Source organism: Zingiber officinale, chromosome 6B (genome assembly GCF_018446385.1).
Source record: "Zingiber officinale cultivar Zhangliang chromosome 6B, Zo_v1.1, whole genome shotgun sequence".
NCBI classification, from domain to species: Eukaryota; Viridiplantae; Streptophyta; class Magnoliopsida; order Zingiberales; family Zingiberaceae; genus Zingiber; species Zingiber officinale.
In genome coordinates this window covers 4,876,748-4,901,906 of record NC_055996.1, presented here as the reverse complement: position 1 = coordinate 4,901,906, position 25,159 = coordinate 4,876,748, and the positions used below count along the sequence as shown (strand labels likewise).

The 25,159-nt window shown below is 36.9% G+C and overlaps 1 protein-coding gene and 1 long non-coding RNA gene across 2 annotated transcripts; both read left to right on the top strand.

The window, feature by feature from the left end:
* Nucleotides 1-1,342: 1,342 nt before the first annotated feature.
* LOC121990079 (calcium/calmodulin-dependent protein kinase type 1-like) lies at nt 1,343-19,097 on the top strand. The gene is made up of 9 exons (XM_042544322.1): nt 1,343-1,596; nt 1,896-1,937; nt 2,038-2,146; nt 2,305-2,383; nt 5,052-5,065; nt 15,510-15,603; nt 15,763-15,845; nt 18,803-19,015; nt 19,092-19,097. The coding sequence occupies exons 1-9, from the start codon at nt 1,466-1,468 to the stop codon at nt 19,095-19,097; spliced, it is 771 nt and encodes a 256-aa protein (XP_042400256.1). The 5' UTR covers nt 1,343-1,465.
* Nucleotides 19,098-22,951: 3,854 nt separating this feature from the next.
* LOC121991767 lies at nt 22,952-23,800 on the top strand. Its single transcript, XR_006114716.1, has 2 exons — nt 22,952-23,012; nt 23,116-23,800. It is a non-coding gene; the product is annotated as an uncharacterized LOC121991767 (long non-coding RNA).
* The last annotated feature ends 1,359 nt before the right edge of the window (nt 23,801-25,159 follow it).

Genomic DNA, 25,159 nt, shown 5'->3' with positions numbered 1-25,159 from the left:
GTTGGCGACAGCAGCGGAGCATCGGCGAAGGGTTCATTTTCTCGCTCTTCAGGACACTCGTTGCTTTTGTTGCGGTGCTCTCTAACACATATTTCTCGTTTCCTGAGGAGGAACAATGGCTAGAAAAGAGCTTGATCGTCTCGCATTTGTTCTTCGTCGGCGATCGCCCTCAAATTGAAGAGGAGAGAGCCACCACTTCGCAACAGCTGCTCACTTCTCCTTTCTTCCTCCTCCTCCACTCTTGGTTACGATCTACTTTCCCTTATATTCTTGTACAAATGTTGCTCTCCATAAGGGAAAAAAAATAAGGGTTTCGTGGAAGCGATTTATGATTTCTACACAGTGTTTCTTGTAGGCAGGAAAAAAAGAGGGGATTTCTCCCCCTCAAAACGAGTTGCTTTTGCTTTGATTTTTTGTTTTTCTATCAATGTTTTGTTTTAAGAGAAAAGGGATTACTTCCCTAAAATCTACCCTTTGATTGTGTTGATGGTTAGAAATCTCTTTTCTTCCCTAAAATCTGCCATTTCCGTTTGCATTTTCGTTCCTTTAATTTACAAGTCAGCAAACAATTGGTTGTTTGGGTACAAAGAAGCTCTTGATTATTAGCTTCGTTTTCATAAATTATAGTTAATTTCAAACTGGTTCCTTACACTAGTACGAATAAATGTCTAGCGGGTAACTTCTCTCCAACATATAAATAAACTATGTCTCAATTATTAGCTCACACAGAAATATATAACATTTTTTGTCTTGTGTTCTTCAAAGTTGCAGTTTTAGACTCTAATTTAAGCATCTGAAGGTTGGAGTTGGGTGCAATTTTTCACTTCTTTGTAAATTACTTCATTGAAGAGTCCTATATTGAATAAGGCTAGCTAACAAACCAGTAGCTGGAGAAACTGCAGAGAACATAATGTATTATGAATGATAGACATTATATTCCATTCACTACATCTGATACGAGTTTTTCCCACTGATATGAATACTAAGATGAGCTAGCATTTATATTTGCATGGAACAAGCACCCTGGTTTCTCAGAATGAATTTCATGAGAGGCACTTTCCAAATCTTTATCATAGTTTGCATGTGTTTCTCAGAAACAAACTAAGAAAAGACTAAACATTCAATTTATGTTTGTTGAATTGAGCACATTTGGTTGTTATTCTTATCATGTTGGCTGGTATATACTTTGATGGACTTTTTATATAGCTTTTTTACTTCATTCAGTGAACCTTCAATTCTGGAACATGATTCCTTATTCACTAATTGACAACTTAGCCATTCATACCTTGTAATGACTTCCGGTAGTTTGATGGGTTGTCTATGAACTAAGGTTTAGGTGCATTTGATCTTGATGTTAGGGTGACTGCAAATTTGACTTTTTATGTAAACATGATTTCATGGGCACTGCATTTTAACATTGTAATGGGTGTTTTGAAACTTCACAGGTTCTTTCTTGTTTTTACAGATGACACCACCAATATCAATTGAAGACGTTCGTAGAGAGGTCAAAATCCTCAAAGCCTTGTCCAACCATAATAATCTTGTCAAATTTTATGATGCATGTGAGGATGCACTTAACGTCTACGTAGTCATGGAGTATGTCTTAATTAACTCTAGTTAGCTTAACAATGAGTAACAGTGTTTCTACATCTGATATTTGTTCCATGTCACAAGATAGAGTTGATATATCCAAAACTTTTTGCATGTAGTATCCTACTAATATGCCTCTTTGCTTTCCACTTTGTATCCTGCACTAAGGAAATATGATAATATTTTTACATACAAATTTTAAAATGAACACTTCTAAGATGATGGGCAGCAATTTTTTTTTTTAAAAAAATTATGTAGTACTTCTGTTAATTTGGAACTCAACAATATGTTTTTCTCTTTCCCAGATTATGTGAAGGTGGAGAATTATTAGAAAGAATTTTATCCAGGTAAAAAAATGATTTTATTGGCCATAATTTATATCTATTTGATTATTTGAATTTGAAAATTAATAACTTTTGATTGCTTTTTTTCCCTTGTGTTCTCAAGAGGTGGAAGGTACTCAGAGGAGGATGCTAAAGCTATAGTTATTCAAATACTGAGTGTAATCGCCTTTTGTCATCTTCAAGGTGTTGTGCATCGTGATTTAAAGCCAGAGGTTTGTATCATAGAGAACTTTGATTCAATTTATGCAGACATGATATTACTTTAGATCTCTTATTTTACAGGAGCAACTTTGGGTATTCTGCTGTTCATTTCTTTTTCAACATATATTTTTCAGCGCTGTTAATATTTCTTCCTTGTATTTAACAACATAATTTTCTTTTCACCACCAGAGATGAAAATGCTCAGATGAAGTTGATTGATTTTGGCCTTTCCGATTTTGTTAAACCAGGTGAGCATTGTTTAGTGGCATGGTCTAGTTGATTGCTTTTTGGTGATGTTAAACATGAAAATGTTATCCTATTTTGTTATGGGTTCCTTTTGTTGTTTTCTCTGGTACCATTTGTTGTGAGTTTCCTTTGCCACTGGAGTTTTTGAATGTGCCATTCAACCTATCATTTTCTGCATTATATTTTAGGTATTTTACATATTTTTACTGTAATGGAATAGAGTCCTCTTTTTTTAGCTTTTATTTTTTATGAAAGCATCATGTAAGAATTGTTGCATTAACATAAATCTATCAAAGTACAGCGACAAATGATGAGAAGTAATTAATAATAATCTTGAGTAGGATATAAGTAATATTAGATTGGAAAGAGAAAAGTGGGAAGGGTTACAAACTAATAATTGTCAACATTGCGTGGCACTCATATTTAACTTGGCTACTTGGAAGACATTTTTGAGTTTGATCACCTCAAGATGCCAATTGAAATTGTTTCAGATTTTTCTAGCAGGTCTTTTCAATTATTCTTTAGTTGGCTTTGGATTTGTAGAATTTTATACAGTAGTTACTTGTTTGTTCACATCATTCTTGAATCATATGTCAAATTATTTTGTGACAAGTTATAGCATCCACTGTTACTAAGAAATTATTTCGACCTGATAATTGCTCTCAATTATCCATACATTGATAACCCAAATATCCTCAGTTGATATGGGTTAGTGCATGAGATGGAATTTTCACAACAAACTTAAGCAATGCTAATGTAGATTGGGGAAGGATTAAATACCAGGTTTAACATGAAAACAAGATAGAAATATTTAACAATATTAGAAGACAAAATTTCAACTCAATGAATAATGCAGGCAAGTGTTAGATCTATGTGTCTTGAACGTTAAGAGATCTACAATGTATGGTGCCTTTAAACTAAGAACTAAAGGTTCAAAAATTGATATAGCAATAGATGACTTAGAAGGCAAACCCAATATGGATATCTTAGATCTACTACTCTACAAACCCGATAAATGTGTGCTTAAATTTCAAATCTTGTAGACTTGGTATTCTTGATAAATCATTATCATGATTAAGCTGTGTTGGTCTTTACTACTTGAGGCTTTCTCCAACCTAATAATTTAAAAAAAAATAAAAATCATTTAAAATTTAATTGCTGATTTGCTGAACCTAATCTTATCATATCTTAAGGCAGTAGTACAACAAACATACAAACAGCGGTTCCCAGGCAAACAATTTTGCACCCATCATATTCAATTCATCAAAACCTCGAAGTCTGTCTTGCAGCAACATGCAGAACTTATACAATTGTTGTATACTCTATCTTACTTGTTTAATATTTTTTTATTGCATCGCACTTTTCAGCCGCTATCCAAAGCCCTAACAGAGGATCAACTGTTCTATCTAAGATCACAGTTTAAGCTGCTAGCACCAAACGGAGAAGGTCACATATCGTTCGACAACTTTCGAATGGTCAGTCTAGTCGAATTTGTTTGCCAATATCCAAAATGTGATTGTTCAGTTGCATACTTTACTCTGTCATTTACTTCTATGTCTATCCTTGTGCAGGCCCTATTGCAAAATGCAACCGAGGCAATGAAGGAGAGTAAGGTTATTGATATCTTAAATGTGGCGAGGCATCCATTCCTGCTGCCATTTTTTTTTTTGCAGTTGCTAAGTTTCTTTTGTATGCCTCCACCATTACCATTACTACAAAATTTATATGCTGCATTTTGACCTATTTGAGTACTCATATAAGCTTAAAGTAATTTTTTTATGACAAGTAAACACTTCTTCACCTTCTCATATCAAAAACATTTTTTTTAACCTCCGAAGGACCTACAATATCTCTCATTTGCTGGTGTATACCTTTTCTAAAACTCATGCTTGTAAATAATATCATCTCCAGTTGGAGCCACTCTCATACAGAAACATGGACTTTGAAGAATTTTGTGCTGCTGCAATTAGTCCCCATCACCTCGAGGCCTTGGATGGGTGGGAACAAATGACAAGTACGACTTTTGAGCACTTCGAGCGGGAGGGGAACCGAGCCATCACCGTTAAGGAGCTAGCTCAGGTACTAACGATCCTCTCCTAGTGATACTTTACATTCTAGTGATTGTATCTTCCTTTTGAATTGTAACTCAACAATTTAACATTCCAGTGAAATTCATGTTGACTAGTTAGCATTTTAGCTATTTTCTCCTTGAAATAAAAACTTGTTTTGATGTTATTGTATCATTGGAAATCATATAAATGAATTGATGTTACTCATCTTTATTGCTGCTGAGGAATTTATTTACTTTCCATGTACTCTTAGTGATAAAAGTGAATTTATTATTTGCAAACTAAAAGTGAAATTATTTACTTTTCATATACTCTTAGTGATAAACAGTTATGGCATTTGGGTCAACTACTAATGAATTAAATTTGAAAGATTAAAATTGTTGTTTATGTAGTTAGATTAAAATTTTTGGTTTGGATTATATTAAGTCCCCAGGAATGATAGATCTATCACTATATGATGTGGTTGAGATAATTGATGAATTTTTCTCTTTTTAAGCATTCCAATTAGTCATCTTGTTACCTAGTGCTCTTACTGCTTTTTTTCAACTATGATTTTTTTTTTGTCTTGATTTACTAATATATTATTTATGTATTTTTACAGTTTACAAATCTCAAGTACTCCAGAGCTGAAATTGATGAAGTGCGGTTCAAGTGGGCTGAATGCATGCTAGATTACATTTGAGTAGGAAAGGTATTTGATTTTTGAAAACTTTGGATGATGCATGTATTTGCATGGAATGTAAATTGCGTATATTGTCCCATGTCAATTTTTTTTTCTGATGGTAATATTCTAGGACTTCTGTAGCATGTATAATTCTTCTGTTTTTGTTCTTTGCTGTAGTTAAGTAGACCAAATGATACTTTTGTTTGACAGATTAGAATAGTGGATGTTTTAACTCAGAAAACAAGGCATTTGAAGCTGAAAAGTGGTGAGATTAGGGAAATGAAAGGCGCAAAAAGAATGGAGCAGTATATCAAGTTGAACAGATTCTGATTCTCATAATTTAATGTAGCCTCAGCTTGATTTTTGACTCACGATGTTCTACTTTGATGTGTACAATATCTATTAGCTTTTGATGTAAAAAAAATGTTTATATATTTTATGGATACTATTGTAAGAAGAATATTTATGTAATTTGTGAATATTTGTGTATTTTATGGATACTGTTGAATGAAGAATATTTGTGTAATTTATGAATATTTGTGTATTTTCTTGAATATTGTCGATTTTTTACTATTTCGGAGATCGAATTTGTGTTGTTAAAAAATGTTGATATTACATTGGTTTTCCACCGCTGTAAAACCGGTGTCATTAACTAATATTACATCAGTTGTATACCAAAGCCAAACCTGGTGTTATTAACATATAATATTACATCGGTTTTACACCGTTGATGAAACGGTGTCGTTAAGTGATACTACACCGATTAATAACTGATTCGAAAACCGATGTCGTTAAGTGATACTACACCGGTTTTAACCCGATGTCTAAAATGGCAGACCTTTTACATCGCCTTCATAGACATCAGTCGAAAATGTAATAGACAGCGGTGGAAAATCGATGTCTATGAGAGTTTTTGTTGTAGTGCATCGATTACCTAAACCAAACAAGGTTTTTGTTGATAACCTTGAATGGATAACCAAGGTTATCAAGAATAATCCTCAACCAAACACACCCTAAGAGAAAAGTCCAACAAGTCAATGGTGATCAGATGCTTGACGAAAATCCCGGAGGAGTGAATCCTAAATGATGAAAAGTCCAAATAAGTCAAAGCTAGTCGGATGCTTGATGAAAATATATCCTAGGTAGTTAACCCTATATGGTGAAAAAGTCTTAGAGGAGAGGAGTGACCTCACTTGACGAGATACTTGAGGGGAGACTAAGAGAAGGCCAATAGTGATTGGATGCTTGAGGGGAGACCCATATCATAATAATAATGATGGTCTTTCGTTTGAGGGGAGGATTGTTGGGAATATAATCAAAGTACCACGTTAAAAATATATGGAAAAGATCATGAATTTATAAGATGGAAGATATCTCCATTAGTATGAGATCATGAAAATTGGAGTTGTGTTCAATTAGGGTTCAAGCCTCCGATGGACAAGAAAGGAGAAACCCTAGAGAAGAAGGAGTGGACCAAGGAACAAGTCCACCAATCCCTAGTCAACGATGAGGTATTGAAAATTTTTGAATTTTCTTTACCTAATGATGTTTTGTGTAGGATAGGTGGATATAACAATGCCAAGGAGTTGTGGAACAACTTGGTTAAGTTCCATGAGGGGAACTCCACTTCAAGCCATGAAGAGGAGTCAAGTGAGCCAAGGAGTTCACTTCATGGAGGAATGGATTTAGAAGTTGAGGGCCACTCAACATCTAAAGAAGAAGAGGAGGAGAGTTCTTCTTCAAGTTCGGAGCAAGAAGAAGAAGCGTCTACCTCCGGAAGGGATGAAGAAGAGAGCTTTCATCCATCCTCAAACCTAGGTAACTCAAGCATTTTAATTTCTAGCAAATTACACATAATGTGCTTTGAGTGTAGGGAATTTGGGTACTACAAGAGTAAGTGTCCAAAGAGGATTAGAAAGTCTCCACCGGCGCCAAAGGTCAAGAAAGCCGGAGTCCCGATACGCAAAGGCAAAGAGCACGTGGTGTGCTTTCAATGCAAGCGAAGGGGACATTATCGGAGCCAATGTCCGAGGGGGAGGCAACCTCACAAGGGCAAGAAGACGAGCACATCGATAGGGGGAGCTAAGGCAAATCCTAAGGTAATCTCTAAGGCTCATTTTTGCAATTCAAATAGAACACATGCTAGTAGCCTTATTGCTATTGTTAATAATGGTAAGCATGATAACATTAGAAATCGATACACATGCTTAGGTGCCAAACATGTGAGCCTAGATAAGGATAACACTAGGAAAGCCAACCCTAGAATTAACCCATCTAAGGCTAAGGAAAACCTAGGTAGGAATCCCAAAACAACTAGACACATGCCTAGGAATACCTCAAAGAAAAATGAAAAATTAAAAATTGAGGTATTAGAGAAGGAGAATCAAGTCTTGAGGTCAAGACTTAACACTTTAGAAAAGACCCTTAAAAATTTCGAGAAGTCAACTCTAGGGTCTAAGGGTCAAAAACCCAAGTCCAAGGACATGAAAGGTTTGGGTCACAAACCTAAGTCCCAAATGGTCAAGCCCACTTATCACAATGTTCCATTCGATTATGGAACAAAATCTAGGGCTAGGAAGACCATCACCAAGGTCACAAGGGGAGTCACCCCTAGAGTTGATCTTGATGAGTCCCAAATGACCAAGGCGTCAAAGCCTAGGAGGGTCATTAGAAGGGTTGCTAGGGAAGTCATCCCTAGTGAATACTTAGTGAACCCAATGAGCTCAAATAGGTATTGGGTTCCTAGGAGCGTGATTTCATCACGCTAGATGAGTTAGGGTGTGCCAACCTTACTTGAATAGGTAGTTAACCTAATCATGGCAAAAGGTGGCACTTTAGGAATTTTCAAGGTGTAATCAAGCCTTGAAAATGAAATGGAAAATTATTCCTAAGGTGATTAGGATGTGCCAATCTCATTTGAGGAGTTTTCTAGAGTCAATCTAGTTGGCACATAGTGATCTAAAAGTCTTGAGGATATGATTTTAGGTCTATTGCACTTAGGAATATAGAATTTATGGCAAAATGATCAAAATTATCAAAAATGGCAACTAAGGCTAGAATTAAGTATTTTCTATACCTTTATATGCTATTTGCCATGTATTGTTTGCCATGTCATCACATCATATTTAATTTATGATCATTTGAAATGTCATGATAATGCTTAGGTTAGTTAAATGTCATGGTTTATTTAAGTTTCTTACTTTATGCCATGACATCATGACATTGGCACATGTTATTATGTATGATATCATTTTATGTCATGTCATCATTTCTTGCATTTATAATCAATGAAATTGATTTAAGGTTAAAAACACAATTTGATATGGAGATCAAATTGATGTTTAGAAAATGCATGAGACCTTAGCCTAAGATAACCTAAACCCATATCTCACATCAAAATTGACTTGTATGTGTTTGATACACCATAGATGTGTGTGAGATATTAGGATAATGAGTTAGGATCAAGGTGCATAGTTCTTGTGCCTAGATGAGCCTAATTCAAAATTGGGGATCATAGGGAAAGCTTATGTACAAGTCATGTACATTTAGCCCAAAGATTGTGGTCCTAAATTAAATGGTTTAAAATCATTTCAAAATTGATTTGAAAAACCTTGATGAAGCTTTTCTAGTGATAGCATTCATCATTGAACAAAGTGATACAAAGATGAGTTAACTTTGAACTATTTCAAAGACTTTTGAACTTTGTATCAAGATTTAAAAATGGAAGCTATTTTCATAGAAAACTATTTTTCCATGATAGTATATGTTATGAGGAATGTATCCTCAAAATTTTACAATTTTTGAAATTTTCTGTGATTTTCTAGAGGTTTCTGAATTTCGGGAGAAGAGAAATTCAGAAACTGATATCAGAGGTTGTGGACCGATCAGAAGGAAGTCTGATCGGTCCAGGAAGTTATGGATCGGTCACTGTGACCGATCCAGGGAAGACCTGATCGGTCTGGTGACCGATCAGGGCGTGCCAGTTTCGACTGTGCTGTCTGAAATTTCTGAAATTTCAGCAATGAAGTTGGTGTTTTGAATTTCTAAAGGGTTGAAACTCTCCAAGACATTGTTGGTGCAATGGTCAAGGGGGAGTTGACCTTTAGGGGGAGTTTTACCTATTAGTCAAGGGGGAGTTGACTTTTAGGGGGAGTTTTTACTCCTAAAGACTTGAGTGATATGGGATTATCACTAAGTTAATTGTTGACCTTAGTATCAAGGGGGAAATTAAGAGATTCAATGAAAGGTATGGGACTTTCATTAGAAAGAAACTCTTGACCTTGATTCACTCTTTTTGATGTGTGTCAAAAAGGGGGAGAGTGTAGATTTGAGGAGAATAGAGAATGTTCATGGAAGAACATTAGAAAACCTAAGTTAGGTTATCGGGTTAACCTAACTTGATTATGGGTTTGATTATGGGTTTTGTCAAACATCAAAAAGGGGGAGATTGTTGGTGCAACCTTAGGTCAAGGTTGACCTGGTTGACCCGACTCGAGTTGACCTGACTCGAGTTGTATTTTGATGTTTGACGAGAACATGATGGGAGATTGTTGGTGCAACCTTAGGTCAAGGTTGACCTGGTTGACCAGACTCGAGTTGACTTGACTCGAGTTGTATTTTGATGTTTGACGAGAACAAGCTTGGGAGATTGTGGGTGCAACCCGTGGTCAAGGTTGACCTAGTTGACCCGAGGTGAGTTGACCTGACTCGGAAAAGTCCAAGCAGGGAGCTTGGCACGGGAAAAGTCCAAGCCGGGAGTTTGGCATGGTGAAAAGTCCAAGCAGGGAGCTTGGCACGGGAAAAGTCCAAGTATGGAGACTTGGCACGGAGAAGTCCAAGTATGGAAGCTTGGCACATGGGAAGTCGGAGAGGGCTCGGTAGCTCGTTCTCCGGACTGTGGTTAGAGAGGGCTCGGGAGCTCGGTCTCTGGACCGGATGGAAGTCGGAGAGGGCTCGGTAGCTCGTTCTCCGAACTGTGGTTAGAGAGGGCTCGGGAGCTCGGTCTCTGGACCGGATGGAAGTCGGAGAAGGCTCGGTAGCTCGTTCTCCGAACTGTGGTCAGAGAGGGCTCGGTAGCTCGTTCTCTGGACCGGATGTGGAAAGTCCTGGTGAGTGAAGCCAGGCAGATGGATAAGTCCTGGTGAGTGAAGCCAGGCAGTGAGAAAGTCCTGGTGAGTGAAGTCAGGCAGTTGGAAAGTCCTGGTGAGTGAAGCCGGGCAGATTGGAAATCCTGGTGAGTGAAGCCAGGTGAAAACCCTAGTGAGTGAAGCTAGGTGAAAGTCCTGGTGAGTGAAGCCGGGCAAGGGAAAATCCAGATGGATCAAGGGTGATCAGACATCTGGTGTTGAGAAGGTCAAGTAGGTCAAGGGAGTGACCGGATACTTGACACGAAGAGAAAAGTTCAAGTGGGTCAAAGGGATTGACCGGACACTTGGTGGGGAGTCTTAGCAGGTCAAGGGAGTGACCGGATGCTAAGCATGATGTACCAACAGTTCAAGGTTGACCGGATGTTGGTTTGGAAGGTTTGGGAGACTTGGGAAAAACAAAGCTCTAGATCGATCTGGGGACCGATCCAGTGATACGGCTGATCGGTCTGTTGACCGATCAGTAATCAAACAGAATGCTTCTGTGGATTATCTGATCGGTCTAAAGACCGATCAGGAAGCAAACAGAAGAGAAGAAGGAGAAAGGCTGATCGGTCCAAGGGACCGATCAGACTCCTCCTGGACCGATCAGGACATAGCCTGATCGGTCCCGGCTTAGCCTGATCGGTCCAGGCTTAGCCTGATCGGTCCCCAAGACCGATCAGGGACAGTGTGGACCGATCAGGTTGGAGCCTGATCGGTCCAGGACTAGCCGTTGTCACTCAATGGCTAGGTTATTTCGGGCTTCTGTGTTCTGGTCTTTTTGCTTGCAGGTTCGCAGGTTGGCTCAGGATATCAGGGGTTATAAGAAGAGATCGAGGGCTGCTGACTGGAACTCTTCTTCTTCCTCTCTGTTACTTCTTGCTTCTGCAAGTTCTTCCTGGTTTCTTCTCTAGAGCTTTGCTGAGCTCTCGTCGTGAGCTTCCTTTCGGCTAGGTTCCTGCTGTTGTAGGCGTCGCTTGAAGCTGCTGCTTCATCCAGTCGAAGAGAAGGCAAGTAAGCGAAGGTGTTTCATACATTTGTATTGTATTTTGCTTCTTGCTGCTTTCTACTCCTGTATTGCTTTTGCAAAACATTGTGGCGAGGTTTCTCCACCCACAAGGAGTATTTATTAGCCGGTTCTCCGGGGACTCATCCACCGACGGATTGATAGGCTTCGTCCACCTTACGGACACGCCGAGGAGTAGGAGTTTCATCTCCGAACCTCGTTACATCGACGAGTTGAGGTTTGCTATTCTCCATTGTCGTTTCTATTGTTTATTTCCGCTGCGCTAACCTTGATTTGTAGAAAGAAACGAATGATTTGGGGCAGCTATTCACACCCCCCCTCTCTAGCCGCGATCATCGATCCTAACACTTTACATCGAAAGAGCGATCAAGAATGAAACTGGAAAGCCTTTCAAGTTTCATGAGCCAAATCCCTTTCGTCCGGATGTTCTCCTTTGCCGCCGTCACCTTCACTATACACACACTGATCACCCTCTTCCCCTTTCGATTGTTCTTGGACGCGTCATTATATAAGCTGAGTGAGGAAGACAAAGGGGAAGGGATGCCCCTGTTGGTGCGATTAGCACTAACAATCTAACTCAAGTTTTGATGAATGATAAATTAGGTTAAGTTAGATTCATTGTGATCTGATATTTGATCAAATGTGCAGGAGACGCCTAGACAGGTCGACTAACAAGATTAAAACATGTAACGACTCACAGTGATCTCCTGAGACGAACTTGGTTACAACTTTACATCGGAAGAGCGATCACGAATGAAACTAGAAAGTCTTTCGAGTTTCATGAGCCAAATCCCTTTGATCCGGATGTTCTCCTTTGTCGCCGTCACCTCCACTGTGCACACACTGATCACCCTCTTCCCCTTTCTATTGTGTTTGTGCAAGTTGCACCAGAATCAAACCTATGTTTTGATATTGTCAAAGGTTCAAGTTAAGTCTTGTTATGATCTAACAAGTTAACTGAGTGTGCAGGATGTTTACTCAACTGGGAAAGACCTAGTTGGAGGCTAGGCAGGAGAAATCTTAGCAGATCGTGGAACCCAAGTGCAAGTCCAAGTAGGTCGAGGGGACCTGAAGCTTGGTAGTGTGATCGAGAGGTCTGGATACCCGAAGATCAAGAGAAAAGTCCTGGGAAGCCGATCAAGGCTCAGTGAAAAGTCCAAACTAGATTTGGAGGATCAAAGTTTGGCAGGTAGGTTGAGGTAAGCAAACTGGAAGAGCGACTGTGAGGGCGGGTTCCCGAAAGGAACAACTTTAGGTCGCTGATCCAACTGAAGAAACCGGAGAGGTTTCCAAGTTAAGATCAAGACAGTTCTACTGTCTTTCATGCATTTAATATTACTGTGCTAATCTTTATTTTACAGGATGTTTTGCTTAAAACTGTGTTACAGGCCCGACTGGATCAGTCGATCGAACCACTGGATCGGTCGATCGAACAAAGCAAAATTAGCGCAGTAATCAAATCAGACCAGAACAGAGCACGAGTCCGATCAGACATTGATCGGTCGACCGAACAGTAAGATCGATCGACTGAACCTTAATGACTCAGCACTGCCAACATCGATCAGCAGCAAAGGATAAGAAGCAGATTGGTCAACCGAACACGGAGATCAGTCGACCGATCAAATCAACATTAAAGGTTCAATAAATGTTGATCTCAGCAAATCAAGACGAACAGGCACTACAACAAAAACCCTCATAGACATCGGTGGAACAACAACGGTTTTAAGCAAAAAATCGATGACTTTGAGTATTTTACACCGGTTTTTCCAAAAACCGGTGTCTATGAGCGCAGATTTTCACTCATAGACATAGGTTTTTTAGGCGATGTCTATGAGCACCTTTTTTTCGTTAATAGACACCAATTTTTACATCGGTTTTTTAAAACCTGATGTCTATGCACCAAAATAAAATAATATAACTTTTCCACCAATACTTAGCCAAAATTTGCAACACTTCACTCTTCCCTCCAAACCTAAACCTATATCGCGTCGTCCACACCAAACCTACTCCACCGTTTGCTACCGCCACCACCATATACTGTCGCGACGCCACCACCATCCTCCTCCTCTCCGCCAATCGTCCAACCATCTCTCTCAGCCTCATCTCCCTCTTCCCCTTTCTAGATCGATGCCCCTTCCTCTCCCGATCGGGATCGACGCACGACGCCCCTACCGCTCCATCCAACCACACCGCATCTCCTCCACCTCCTCCCTTTGGGTGAGAAGAGGAGCCCTTCTTCGCATTTCAAGAAAGGAAAGGTGACGAGTTGGTCTTGCTTTCTAGGGTTTTGTTGTCGTCGGATCTCAGAGTAGTAGCGGCGGAGGGAGGCAAGATGAAGACAACCAAAGGGGAAAAGGTGATGAACCCCACTGATGCCTACCGGAAGGAGATACGGAAGGAGGTCAAATGGGTAAGAAACACGAACTCTTTGGTTCCATTTCCGCTAGTTCATTCTTGACCTCAGGGTCTCCCTTCCTTTTAGTGCCATCGAATCTAGCCTATCCTTTCCGAAGTTTTACTTTGTGTTTTTTTGTGTCTTTGTTGTGCCAGATTTTTTTTTTCTGCTTTATGGATGATGGTGTTTTATGTGGACGCATCATTTCTTTCTGTGATTAAGGACAGCTATACAGTCATTAAGCTATTGCCTAAATACAATCTTCATAAACCTTCAAGTGACCTAGTTTTATGGCATTTTGTAAAAAAATGATGTCAGTTTGTTCGTTTGCATTATTTTCTATGTTGGCAAATCCTAGACAAGGAGTTAACTTAAAATGATTTATGCAGATTGAGGCTTCAGGAGGTCAAGTCTCACTTATGGAGGAGATGTTTCAAAAGAAGAGGATGTGGAATCCATGGTCAAAACTGTTAGTAATGAAGATTACATAGATCTGGCTTCTTACAATTTCATCTTTGACTTATTTTATTGCATGTGCAATTTTTCTAGGTAGTAGATGCTTGGGGAACAGTTGACATTTTAGTTAACAATGCAGTTGTCTGGAATTATACTTATGTTCATCTTGTGTTGTTGTAATGTAAGCTAACGAAGACCAAATATTTACAGGTATTACACGAGACACACTGTTGATGAGAATGAAAAAATCACAATGACAGGAAATCGTTGACCTGAATCTTACTGGTGTCTTCCTTTGCACACATGCATGCATTTTCATATCTTATTATCTTGCAATCTTTTATGATGAATACTTATTTCACCATGATGACATTTCTCCTGCAGGCAGCAGCAAAAATTATGATGAAGAAGAAAAGGGTATTCTCTTTATATATATATTTTTAGCAATTGGTTACTAATTAGCTAAGTCAATAAACATAATATTTAACCTGAAGGATTTATATCTATATGAGCTGTTGGCTTGGTAAAAATCGTATTTATGATTAGTCATTTGTTATTAGCACAGACATTGTGGATTTCCAGAAGTAAATCTTGTTATTGAGTTGTCAAAATGTTGCTTCTAATTAAACCATATCATTAAAATTGATTATTACAAGGAAGGGAAAATGCTACCGGAAGAGCTAGAAAATAATTTGGAGGAAATGGATAGAAAAAGATTTCTCAGTTTGATTTCTAGAGAAAGAAAAAATGGGAAATCATTTGATGTGATTGTTCTTTTATTTTGTTGATCCTTAGCATTAGCTAAGATCAATGTTCCCTTTGGTTCAAATACTACCTAGACCAATCAAGTGTTTGGTCTAAAAGCAATAAAGCTATAAAGCTAGGGGACATTTCCTTATCACAATCAAGCATATATCATATTAAGGGGCCAATTTTGTAAAAGCACAATCAAGCTAAGGGGCCAATTTTATAAAAGCAATAAAGCTATATGGGCAAAAATGAAAATTCCTTTAATTTTGTATAAATCTTTATATAGCACACTTAGATTCTGCTTCCATGATTTCCATATATCATATTAAAGATTTAATATCAGTTAAATCTTTAAAATAAAAAATATTATATTAAATGCAAGTATTTGTTTTTTTTTCTAATGGATATAAAAATTAAATTGTTCACCTGTCAGTTGAAATTTATCTTAATTCCAGTGTCATATTTGCAAATGAAAGTTCAAAAACTTTGTATGGAAATATGTGTTATGAAACTTGAAGTAGCCAATACAAAATCCATAACTTTGTAAAGTTGCACGCTGAATTATGTTTGTTGTAATTATCAGGTGCATTCTAAATTGGTGATATTTAACAGGTGAATTCTAACTTGGTGATAATTAACAGGTGAATGCTATTGTGTCGGGGTTCATTGCATCTGATATGACAGCTAAACTAGGAGAAGATATCGAGAAAAAGATTTTGGAAACTATTCCAATGGGTGTGTATATTTTGAAATATTCATTCCTTGGATATACCGAACTATCATATCACCTTCACAAGTATGGAAAATACACTTGCTAGATTTAAATACAGAATGGTTTCTGCATATCCGTGAGATGAAAAAAAAAGTGTGTTTACTATTTAATATTCTCTCCAGGGAGGTATGTACGACTGGAAGAAGTTGCAGGCCTTGTGGAGTTCTTGGCCCTTAGTCCTACATCGAGTTACATTACTAGGCAGGTAATAATATGGAGAGGTTCATAAGATCAGGATAGTGATCTTCTAACCCCGATTACCTTTCATCTTTAAAATTGTACTGATTAAGTACTTACTGTAAGTCGTAGATAAGTACTGATTAATTAAATTAGTCACATGGCTATAGGGAAAATTGTCTTGTATTTAATTTTCCACTTTTATTTTGTTCTCCATTCATCAAGTTATCAATAATATGACATTGATTACATATTCATTTAAATAATTTTATGCAACTGAATTTTATAAAATTTATATTACAAGAATAATCAGTTTATCAATGTGATAACAACCAGGATCATGGTATAAAAATGTTATCAATATTATATAGAGTCTAACAAGTAATGGTATATGAAATCTAGCACTTGTTACATCAATCTATCTGATTAACCCTTTTCTGAATCCAAATTCAGCCTTAAATAAAAAAAGATGAAAAATCACCCAGCTCAACGGTAACCGTTGTATCAATTCACTAGCAAGAAAAATTTCTCCCAACAGGACTTCATTACTTACTAAACCATAATTTTATGGAATTTATATAGAAATCGCAAAAAAGAAACACACTGAATCATAGTGAGGAAATGATCAGGTTGATCCCTAATCTTATCCCTAGCCGATCATTAAACATTAAATGTGTGGGAATTTACTAGAATCTACTCCTACATGAAGCAAATGAATAAAAACTACAAGTAAAGTTTACCTACCCTGTTATGACTTCAGAAGAACATGCTGAATATTCCATGTATGCTGGCCTTTAATATAGAGGGCTACAAGAGGATTATATCTTAGGTCAAGACACTCCAAATCCATCATAAACCAAAGGGAAAATAGTTTCTACTTACTAGAGGATTGAATGGACCCAAAAGGAAGCTCTAACTTGCTGTTTTGGGTGCTGAACTAAGGAGGCAGCTGCCTTCTTGCCGCATTCCTTGCTGCTGTGGTTGGTAGCAGAAATCAGAGAAAATAGGGGGATTAGTGCAGGATATTCAGGATACCAAGATGACATCAGAGGTAGTACAATAAATAGTATATCTCTTCATCAGAGGTACCTTTGTTCTTCATGCTTCCTTCACTGGATTTGTTGTGTAGTTATATTTCTTTGTTCAACCATTATCATGCCTAGTAAGTTGTTGTATGATGCTGTCGGTTCTTATCAATCTGTACACTTGAATTAGAAGGAGCAAATTATCTATGTTATATTTTAAGCAGCATATACTAAGTGTCATATATGAAAGTTTTAGATTCTATGTTATATTCGTTATCTTCCACAGCAGCCTTTAAAAACTCAGTATTCTATTTTATTTGATACATGTACACATTTATTTTAGTTATTTAACATATGGTGGATTTATGTGTTTTTACAGTTTACAAATCTCAAGTACTCCAGAGTTGAAATTGATGAAGTGCGGTTCGAGTGGGCTGAATGCATGCTAGATTACATTTGAAGTGCGGTTCTACCTTGATGTGTTAAAAGAATGTTCTACCTTGATTTTGATATCTATTAGCTAGCTTTTGATGTAAAAAGAATGTTTGGGTATTTTATGGATACTCTTGTAAGAAGATTATTTATATAATTTGTGAATATTTGTGTATTTTATGGATATTGTTGAATGAAAAATATTTGTATAATTTGTGAATATTTGTGTATTTTTTTTATTATTGTCAGTTTTTCATTGTTTCGGAAATCAAATTTGTGCTGTTAAAAAATATACATATTACATCGGTTTTCCACCGCTGCAAAACCGGTGTTATTAACTAATATTACATCGGTCATTTACCGCTGCCAAAACTGGTGTTATTAACATACAATATTACATCGATTTTACACCGTTGATGAAACGGTGTCGTTAAGTGATACTACACCGGTTAATAACCGATTCGAAGACCGGTGTCGTTAAGTGATACTACACCGGTTTTAACCCAATGTCTAAAATGGTAGACTTTTAACATCGGCTTCATAGACATCGGTCGAAAATGAAATAGACACCGGTGGAAAATCGATGTCTATGAGGGTTTTTGTTGTAGTGAGGGAAGGAAGATGATCGGTCGATCGAAGAGATGGATTGGTCGACCGAACCCTTAAAGGTCAATTAATGCCAGATATCGAGCCAGCGTCAGACTCTAGCCTGGGAAGAATGGGAGCTGGTTTGGTCGACCGAACAGTGGAATCGGTCGACCGAACAGTGGGATCGATTGACCGAACCACCAGTACACCTATATAATGAGGCTCGCAGACTGAGGCTATACAGAACTTCTGATCATCTCAAAATCTTCTCTCTGTGTACGAATTGTGCTACAAGTCATCAGCTCTGCAAAGATACTCCGTCCGGAAGTGTCGACCGAGCTTCAACCTACGCGTACAATTGTCGGTATATTTTGAATTATTCTTAAATTCTTAAAAGATAGTAGGGTTGTTACTATCTTTTATCCTTGTACTTGTACGATCTGCTTCTTTCCAAAGGATTTTGGAAAGAAGAGTTTTAGTGATTGCCCATTGGTGCGGTCAAGGACCGCGGGCCTTCGAGTAGGAGTCGAGCTAGGCTCCGAATGAAGTAAAACGACTTTGTCCCTTTTCTTATTTCCGTTGTACGATTCTGATTTACAAAGTAAAAGAAAAGTTTTAAAAGAAGTGATATTCACCCCCCCTCTATCGCTCGCATTCAATCTATAAATTGGTATCAGAGGCTCGTTAGCTCTGAATTTCTTAACCGTTTTTCAAAGCATTTTAAAACTCTTTCTTTTTTCTTTTCTTTTAGAATATTTTTTATCTCTATTTTTCAAGCACTACTAATCCCAAGACAAAATTCTTGGAAACATTTCTCTTTTAATTTTTTCTTGCAAAGATGTCGAACTCTTACCAAGAAGGATACAACACTGTTCGACCTCCACTATTCAAAGGAGAAAATTTCAGTTATTGGAAGAATAGAATGGAGTGTTATTTGAAGTCCAACATCGAGCTTTGGTTCACAATCCTGAAAGGCTACACTCCCCCGACGAAAGATGGAACACCTCTTGAACCTGAAGATTGGACTCCCCCAATGATCAAGAAGGTGCAACTGAACTACAAGGCGATCAGCACCATTCAGTGCAGGCTTACAATGGAGGAATTGAATCAAGTCGGCCCCTACGACAACGCCAAAGAATTATGGGATTCTCTAGTCAAACCTAAAACAGATTTTGATCTAGACATACCTAATGTCTAATCCTGAATTCAACATATGAATTCCATTCTAGCCTTAAGCAAATGGTGAGTTCAATTACTCTGATCATTACATAAATGATCTCATCTTGACACAATTATCAAGGTGACCTTAGCAATCTTCCACTCCAACTTCTCGCTCCATGGAAACACCGCACGCTTCCTTCTCGCCCGTCGGTGTACTCTTCCACAACACCTCGTCCCTCAGATGCGCCGAGCCCGTCAACTCTCTCCCATGTCGTCCTTCTCGCTAGCTGCATCTTTTGCTCAACTTCCTATGCTCATAAGTTCTTCCATACTAAGACACAGGCTTAAATACAACATGACCTAACATAACTTATTTGATCACATCAAAATTACCTTGGGGTACCAACATATATTATTTCTTGCAGCACTACTCAATACATCCCCAACTTCTTTATTAAGACGTCCAAAAGCAACCAACATTTCAAGAAAATTCCCTCGATTCAATTACTTAGATGATTCGTTATGCCCCTTGAAAGAATAACCTTGAAGTGTAAGCCACCGAACACTTGTAATTGTGTCTTAAGACATAGATGATTTTTTTTAACTTCCTCACTCGATATAGCAAGCATTACTTTGTCAATATACTGAGATGGTTTCATTAAACCTTCGACCCTTTTCTAAGATGTATTATGATGTGATGAAGATGAGGTACCAACATGAGTAAGAAATGCACATTTATCTCCATTACATACCCTCTTCCAACTGTTAAATCCATCGATGGCCAATGATGAAAGATTTGGTTGAGTAGGATTGGTAAGAAAAAGAAAGCAATAAAAGCAATAGGTCTTATCTGTTGAAGAAGAGTATTCCAACCACCAAAACTTATTATACCAATGTTCTTGGAATCTACGTGTCTGCTTACCAAATTGTGTTCGTTGATATGTTAAAAGTTTCGGTTGATATGGTCCAACATTTAGGTAAGATCGTCGAACTTGGTCTCGTTCATTTATTAGATTTTCACATATTTGTTTCCTCTTTTCCGGATCACGTTCAATAGAAACAGATAGTTCTGTGACAAGATTTGAAGGTGAAGACTCTATGAATTTAGAAGATGTGCTACCAAAGGGGGGGACATCATTAGGAATTGCGGGACCTTCAGATTGGTCTTTTTTTGTTTGAAAAAAAGATAACAAAGTTTTCCCCTTTTTCATAACAGGTTGATGATTTTCCATTTTGAATATGCAAAAAGAACCCCTAATAAGCAAACTAATTATATTGTTAATAATTACATAATCTCAAACAAAATTAGAAATAACTAATACAATTTTAAGAAGATTGAAGCTTCAAGAAATTTTTTTGATAATTCTGTAAATACTAAATAGTCTTACATCATTAATTCTAAATTCTACAAATATCCATCTAATTAGGAATAAACAATTAAATATAATCTATAGATTTGTATTACCCATGTACAGAAACAATCTCTAACCATGCTTATTAATTTAGAAATGAAGTTCTAATTCCTAAATCAGATGAGAATAATAAAAAAACTTCGAAACTCACAGTGTCAATTTGACAATTTCATTTGAATTTCTGAGTGAAACTAGCTTAGTTTTAGAGTATCCAGTACCTGCTTGAGATACAACAGCTATGAGGAAATATCCTTGATCATTATTCATTATATAATGTAGGTAATTTGATATTTATAGGATTGGGTAGAATTCCTGAAGGTTCGCCTAATAGCCCTCTAATGTTTACATAATTTTTCTGTATAATACTACTCAAATACTGATATACATACCATATTACCATTCTTAATACTAGACAAAAAAACAAAATAGAAATAAGATATGGAAAACCTAGAATTCTATCATAGAACCCTTATCCTAATTGTTAGACAAAGAGGGAGAAACAATAGAGGATTAGGGCATACACAAGCCTAAAAGATGAATGGTGGCTTCGTTTCGTTGCTGGAAAACACAAAAGATCTTGTGCGAGCGGCGGCTTGCGACGTGAGAAAGAAATGTGGTGTCATGCGAAGAACAGAGAAAGAGCTGTCGCGTATGGGAAAAGAGGAGATCAAAGGGGGAAAAGAGAAGATCTTGTGTATTGCCGGTGTACCTCGTCGTGCCAACATGGGCAGATCACAGATGTAAGGGGTGGCAGGTAGGTTAACGAATCAGGCCAGGGCATAATAATTTTTTTTACTATATTACTTAGTAGAGAATGGGCGAAATCAGGCCTAGGCTACAGCCCAGGCCTGCCACCCGTTGCATTCGCCCCTAGCGGCATTGAATAGATCAGAGAGGAAGACAGAGCAGGCTTTAACAACACACTTAGGGGTGTTTGGTTGATGGGTTTAGGAATGAGGGAATGGAATGATAGTAAAAGATAGTGTTTGGATTGTGGGTTTGGGAATGACAATTTGGAATGATTTTTAGATTTATGGAAATCAACAAAACGCATATAACTAGGTGGGTTTTATTTCCATTCTCATTCTCATTCTCATTTTACCTTACTATCAAACATATACCCATAATCATTCCCATCATTTAACCAAACACTATCTTAGAGTAGATAGAGATGAGTCCAGAGACAGCAAAGTAGGTAGAGATAGCAAAGCTAGAGGAGGGCGTGGAGTGGTGGAAATCTTTAGCCCAAATGAGGTCGCGGCGGGCAGGGCCAAATGAAGCATGGAAATGCATGCATGAAAAAGAAGAAAAAAAATCAAATGTATTATGGATTTGATGTTAAATTATATTTTAGGTTTTATTATTCTTTACAATAAGTTGAATCATTTTACAACTTAATATTAAAAAATATATAAAAATTCATTAAACACAATTTGTTTTGATAAAAATAATATAAATTTATATATTTTTAATTCATATATAATTTTCCCTCTATATATTTTACAATAGTACTTTTTAAAAATTTATATATTTTATTAATATTAAAATAAAATTATAAAGTTGTATCAAATAGGTCTTTAATTTTCTTAATTTATTGACCGATTTTTTTTTGTCTAAAAATTTTTATTATATTTTAAATGATATTTTTAACAAAAAAAGTAGTACAATTTTATTATATTTCATAGAAATTTTATCTCTAATTTATATAAATTTGAAATAATTTTTTTTACCTTAAAATTTCATTATATTTTAAACTGATTTTTTCAAACAAAGTCATACTAATTCAAATTATATTTTAAATTCTGTCTTAAGTTTTTTAAAATATTATATTTTATTAAAATAATATAAATCTAAAATCAATTTTATTTCGGTCTTAGAAATCAGTTTTGAAGTTATGTTTTCTTTAGGGGTGTCAAAAATGAATTTGTTCCGACGATCCAATTCGAATCCATTCGAAAAAAATCAAATTCGGATAAGGCATTTTTGGATTTGGGTTAGAAGATTTTCGGGTTGAAAATTTTTGAGTTGGGTCAAATCGGATTCGGATTTACCCAGATTGTTCCAAATATAGGGTTTATTTGATTTTTATGGTTAAATCGAATTTGATTTTGAAAATTAAGATTTTTTAATGTATATTAATATCAATGTTAGTATGGTAATGATGGATTATTGGGATAAAAGTGAAGAATTATAAGAAAAATAGTAAAAAAAATAAAGTCGTTTTGAATTGAATTTTCAGATTATCCGGGTTGGATTTAGGTTGGTCGGATTCAGATTAGAATTTAAAAGTTTCAGGTTAAATTTAAGTTCAGATCCGATTCAGATTTGGTTAAAAAAATTCTACTCGATCCAATCTGATCCGATACATACGAATTGACATCCTCTAGTTTCTTTTTGACGTCAGCCAACGAATTGGTGATGACTTCATTAATGAAGAGAACAAAACGTAAGCACTTACGTAAGACTCCAATAATTGAGTCTCGGCCTCTCAGCTATAAAAGAAGGCAAATATCCAGAGAAAGGAGTAGCCCCAACAATCCCAAAAGGATCCACAGATCATCAAATCTCATCCTACAAGTAAGTCAGCTTTTAAGTATGTATTCAGAGAACAGTTAAGTACTTCTCTACTAGCTTGTTTTTCTTTAACTACTACTATATTATGTTGAAATATAATGAACAGAGCTTCGGGATAGGTCACCGTGATATCAGAACAAGATCATCGTGGACCAAATTAAATGCCATCAGAGCCGCTGATAAAGTGAATTCATTGGTTGCGAATTCAACACCTAAATCAAAGTATCTAACATGAGTAATACATTTGATTTAGAAGCTGAATATCAGGAAATTTTCAAAGACTATGCAGTTGATATTAGTCAAGGTCGAGTCATTGTATTCAATAAACTCTTTCATATCAAAACCATATGTGGCAATTGGAGAGAATGGAGACTCTTAACATATAATCAGTTAAGAATCTATAATCAAACCCCCTCCCCCTGCCACCCCCTCCCCTCCCCCTCCCCCTCCCCCTCCCCCTCCCAACCCCTCCCCTCCGCTCCCTCTCCCGCTCCTGCTCCTGCTCCCGCTCACATAACTACAGGAGATATAAAGGGAATGCAAGTAATAAATTAAAGGAGGACATTGAAGAAGTTGCATGGGATTTGAGAGACAGTAGAAAGAGTAGTTTCAGTACGTAGAAGTTGCATGCAATTTGGATTTGTAAAAGTAAACATATATTATATATGTTGTTTGTTGGTAGGGTTTGTAATTAATTAGTTTATTATTTGTGTTTCTATCTTAAAGTCGTTGTAATTTCCTTGACTATTGGTTAATGTAATATTTGTACGTGGACTATTTTATTTTGCAAATGGGTCGAGTCAACTCTGTGAAAGAGATCATAAACAATCAACATCATTATTTCATCCCAGGTTTTTGATTAATTAAATGTCAGATCATTCTAATTTCAACAACCTTACATCAATTTATAATATTTTAGATTTTTTCTTAGGGTGAAATAAGGATTCTACAAATGACAGAAATAGACCCATATACAAATTTGTATCAACGAGATTTATGGAAAGAATTGGTCCAAGAGACAAATGACAGGAAGAAAGGTAGTTGTATTCTTCTTGTTATTACATAATTTACTGAGGTTTTTTTTTAAGCATAAAATATTAATGGAGGAATGTTCGAAGACTTATAAATTAACTACTTTCACTTTTATATTATAGATGATTATATTCATCTCAAATATTACTCATAGTTTAATCTCAGATTACATAACGGGAGATAAATTATAGAATCAGTTTATAATTGACCATCTAAGTGGATAGGGGATGGGAGGAGTTTTTTTCTCCGATGATATGCGTCCGTCAAAAATTGATCCCTAATCTCATTATAGTAAGTCTGTCACCCTCTAGCCAATTAGATATTTCCGTGGGGACACAAGGTTTCGTGCTATAATAGTTAAGCATATTGTTGAAAAAAAATGCTAAAGGAATAAAGTATTGGGAATACAATCAAATCAAAATTTTATATTAGAAATATATAAAAAAGATGATAAATTTATAACATGAAAGATATTTTTATTGATATGATATTTTTTGAGATAGAGTCCAAAAATAAATCTATAAAGACTTAGGCTTAAAGTAGATAATATTATACTACTGAGATCTGTAAATTCTTTGTTTTAACAAGTGGTATTAGAGTTATAATCCAAATCAAGCCATATGGGTGGAATAGTGGCCTTGAACGAAGGAGGTGGGGCTCCAATAGAAGTGAACTCTAAGAGAAATGTCCAAACAAGTCAATGGTGATCAGATGCTTGACGAAAATCCCGGAGGAATGAATCCTAAATGATGAAAAGTCCAATTAAGTCAAAAGGTAGTAAGATGCTTGATGAAAATCCTAGATAATTAACCCTATGTGGTGAAAAAGTCGAGGCAGGATCTCCTGGATAACTTTTTGGAGTCTAAGGGAAGGACCACTCATATTTGCGGTCGGATCGTGGTCGCGATTCGGCCGCAATTGGTTGCGATCCATTTCTGGGTTCACTGTCCCCACCAGATTATAGTTTAGTTCGGAGCGAGCGGCTGGAGGCCGCTCGGAGGCCACTGGTGTGGACAAGTGGTCAGATTGCTGGGCATCGAGCAAGGGTGACCACCGGGCGTCCTCCGGCCGCCAGCTCCGAACCATACTATAACCTGGTGGGGACGGTGAACCTAGGA